We start from the raw sequence: 3,865 nt of genomic DNA on the forward strand, positions 1-3,865 counted from the left end.
ATCACAGGAAGAAAAACAACTAAACCTGCCTTGTACTAAATATTGACCTGTAAGGTTCTAGGTAATTAAAAAGTCCCATCATTGTCTGTGAGGGTGGGAACAAACACTGAATCTAGAATACAGCAGAGCTTTAATTTGTTGGGGATTTGGTGGGGGGTTTTTTTGTTTGTTTGTTTGTTTCTATTTGCCCCATGTGATGTTGTTATTTTCCTTCATGGGGAATATGCAGTTCATCATCAGATGGATGGCATGGCAGACTACTCATTCTATCTGGAAGAGATCACACTTAAGGTAGTAATCCTAATAACATATGTTTCTCTATATTTAGAAAAGTGTTTTCTTCATAATCTAAACAATTCAAACACATTGCTTAATATTTCATCGAAGTTGAAGGCACAAGGATGACAAAGAAATAATCAATATACACAATTAGAGTTTTATGAAGGAGTTTGGAAGAACAAATATTTGTCAAATTTTGTTTCCAGCTTTTCACTATTTTAAATCTACTTCCCAATCAATAAAGTTTGCTCACCAAGATTCCAACTCAAACTATGTATTTGAAAGCCATCCAAATCTACTTTCTTTTTCAAAGAGGTCCCACAAAATCAAAGAGGATGAGTTTTTATGAAAATTGAGTACTGCAAAGTAGCAGAATGCAATATTGTACAGCATCAAACAACTCAATGTTAGTTTTAAAAGTTTAATCACAACAAAAGAATAATCGACAGAAAATGGTTCAATCAATGATTCATCTTTTAAGCAAAATGTGTTGTATTTACTTGAAATATGGCAATGTGCACAAGCATGTTTATAAGACAATAATTTGGAAAATGCAATGCCAGCATCCTGCAAAAAGATCACCTTCATCTTTGAGGTCTTATAGTCTGTGTTGCTTTCCAGAAGGCCGCTTTAACATCTTTGTTTCTCAGGCTATAGATGAGAGGGTTGAGCAATGGATTGACCACAGTGTAAAACAGAGATGCCACTTTGTCCTTCCCAAGGGAGTAGGTGGAACTTGGCCTTGAATATGTGAAGAGCAACGATCCATAGAAGAGCATGACCGAGACCAGGTGTGAGGCACAGGTGGAGAAGGCTTTGCGCCTTCCTGAAGCCGTGTGGATCCTCAGAATAGCGAGAAGGATGTGGAAATAGGAAATGATGATGACAAGAATATTTGAGAGGACCGTGAAACCCACGAGACCCAGGAGGACCTGCTCATAGACCTTGGTGTCTGTACATGACATCTTCACCAGTGGTGGTACATCACAGAAATAGTGGTCAATAATATTTTTGCCACAGAAACTCAGGCGAAAAGTGTTGGCAGTATGTGCTATGGCATTCAAGAACCCTCCTATGTAGGAGCCAGCAACAAGCCTAGTACAGAGAGAAGGGGACATAGAACTTGAATAAAGTAGTGGGTTACAGATCGCCATGTGGCGGTCATAGGCCATGGCTGCTAGGAGATAGCACTCAGTGTAGGTTACAGCACAGGAAAAGAAAAACTGGGCTCCACATCCAGCCAATGACATGTGCTTATCCTCTGAGACACAAATTGCCAGGATTTTGGGGGTGTACACAGAGGTGTACCAGAAATCCAAGAAAGACAGATTGCCAATGAAAAAATACATAGGTGTGTGCAGGCAAGAATCAATATGGATTAAGATAACTAAGGACATGTTACCTGACAAGGTGATCAAATAAAATATCAGAAATATTCCAAATAGGGTCAGTTTCCACCGGGGGTCTGTTGAGAGGCCCAGTAAGATGAATTCATTCAGGAGGGTACGATTTCCAACTTCCATGTCCACTAGGAGAAAGTCTGATAAGATAAGAAAAAGTTGCTAAATGATTTAATGATTTTCTATTGAAAGAAATAAACTGTGTATTAAACCAGCAATTCCTAGGAAGCTTATGGACTTTTATCTCTTATTGCTTAGAATGACAGAACATCAGTCTGTGACTTAGGGGCCACTGGAATTCAAGTTAGAATCTCACTTTGAAATTTGGTCTTTCACTTCCTAATTGTTTAATGTAGAACACTTCCTCCCATAGGCACCCCAAAATTACTTTACAGAGCAACTATCAATGAGAAAAACCTGATTCCAATAGACCATATTTGGGGCCATAAAAACACTCAATAATTTTAAAATAATTCAAGCTACTGGAAGTATATTTTCTGACCCCCATGTGTTGATAATTACATTAGAAACCAGAAGTAGAAAATAGATCTATGAAAAATTCCCAAATATTTGAAAGAATATTTAAAACACTTCTAAATACTTTATAAGCAAAACTTAAAAGTACATATAGAAATTATTTTTAAGAAAGTGAAAATAAAACACAACATATTAATAAGTGGGAAATAGTAAAGCAGCACTTACAGGGAAATTTCCAGCACTGAACACCAACAAAAAATAAATAAATAAAAGCTCTTTAATTGGTGATATTTGCTTGTAAATGTGGGCAGGAAGTGGCCCAGATGACAGAGTAGAACACTAAGCTCACCTCCTCCCTTGAGCACACCTAAAATATAACTATTTACAGAGCAACTATTGATTAGCATAATCTGAAGACTTTCCACAACTGAAGAAACTGAATACATAAAGAAGAAACTGTGAGATAAATAGGAGATATGATGATACAGATAAGTTGACACCTTGCATATATAGATAGAGAGAAAGATAGCTATATTTACATTTCACGGTAGTCACAAAAAGAGAAGAGAGAAGAATCCAAACACAACACTAAAGATAGTCAAAAAATCACAAGAGAAGACAACAAAAAAGGAATTTTTAAACGAATTATCAAAAAAATAACAAAATGGCATTAAGAAATACGTATGAATACTTATTTTAAATATAAATGGAATATATTAGCAAATCAAAAAATATAGAGTGACTAAATGAATAAGAAGATAAGACCCATGTATGTACTAACTGGGCTTCCCAGGTGGCACTGGTGGTAAAGAACCACTGCCAATGCAGAAGACATAAGAGGGGCAGGTTCAATCCTTGGGTCAAGAAGATCCTCAATAGGAGGGCATGGAAATTCACTCCAGTATTCTTGCCTGGAAAATCCCTTGGGCAGAGGAGCCTCGAGGGCTACAGTTGATAGGTTTGCAAAGCGTCAGACACAACTGAAGTGACTTAGTACATACACACACATGTACCGCCTAGAAGATATTCCAGATCTAAAGATGCACACATACTGAAAGTTAAGGGATAGAAAAAAGGTATTAAATGTAACTGGAAAGAATGTGGGGTAACAATACTTTTATCAGACAAAATCAACTTTAAAACAAAGACAGTGATAGACAAAGACATTACAAAATAATAAAGACATCAATCTAACAAAGTGAATATATATACACACATATATAATGTGTGCATGCTTGGTTCTGTCCAGCTCTTTGCAACCCCATGTACTGTAACCCTCAAGACACTCCTGTGTCCATGAGCCTATCCCAGAAAGAATACTGGCATGAGTTGCCACTTCCTCCTCCAGGGGACCTTCCCAACCCGGGGATCTAACCTGTGTCTCCCGAAGCTTTTCCATTGGCAGGCAGATTCTTTACTACTGAGAAACCTGAGAAGCCCTAGACTCACAACTGGAGTCAAGATTGCCAAAAAAAATATCAACAACCTCAAATATACATATGCTACCACTTGAATGGCAGAAAGTGAAGATTAACTTAAAAAATCCTGATGAGGGTGAAAGAAGAGAATGAAAAGGCTGGCTTAAAATTCAACATTCAAAAAATGAAGTCCATGGCATCTGGTTCCACCACTTCATGGCAAATAGATGGGTAAAAAGTGGAAACAGTGACAGATTTTATTTTCTTGGGCTCCAGAATCACTGTGGATGG

General features: G+C 37.4%; 1 protein-coding gene across 1 annotated transcript; it reads right to left on the reverse strand.

The window, feature by feature from the left end:
* Positions 1 to 820: 820 nt before the first annotated feature.
* On the reverse strand, positions 821 to 1,802 carry LOC105004732 (olfactory receptor 9G4-like). The gene has a single exon (XM_010862449.1). The coding sequence runs from the start codon at positions 1,800 to 1,802 to the stop codon at positions 864 to 866; it is 939 nt and encodes a 312-aa protein (XP_010860751.1). The 3' UTR covers positions 821 to 863.
* Between the last annotated feature and the right edge of the window lie 2,063 nt (positions 1,803 to 3,865).

This window comes from Bison bison, unplaced genomic scaffold (assembly GCF_000754665.1).
Source record: "Bison bison bison isolate TAMUID 2011002044 unplaced genomic scaffold, Bison_UMD1.0 scf7180017858147, whole genome shotgun sequence".
NCBI classification, from domain to species: Eukaryota; Metazoa; Chordata; class Mammalia; order Artiodactyla; family Bovidae; genus Bison; species Bison bison.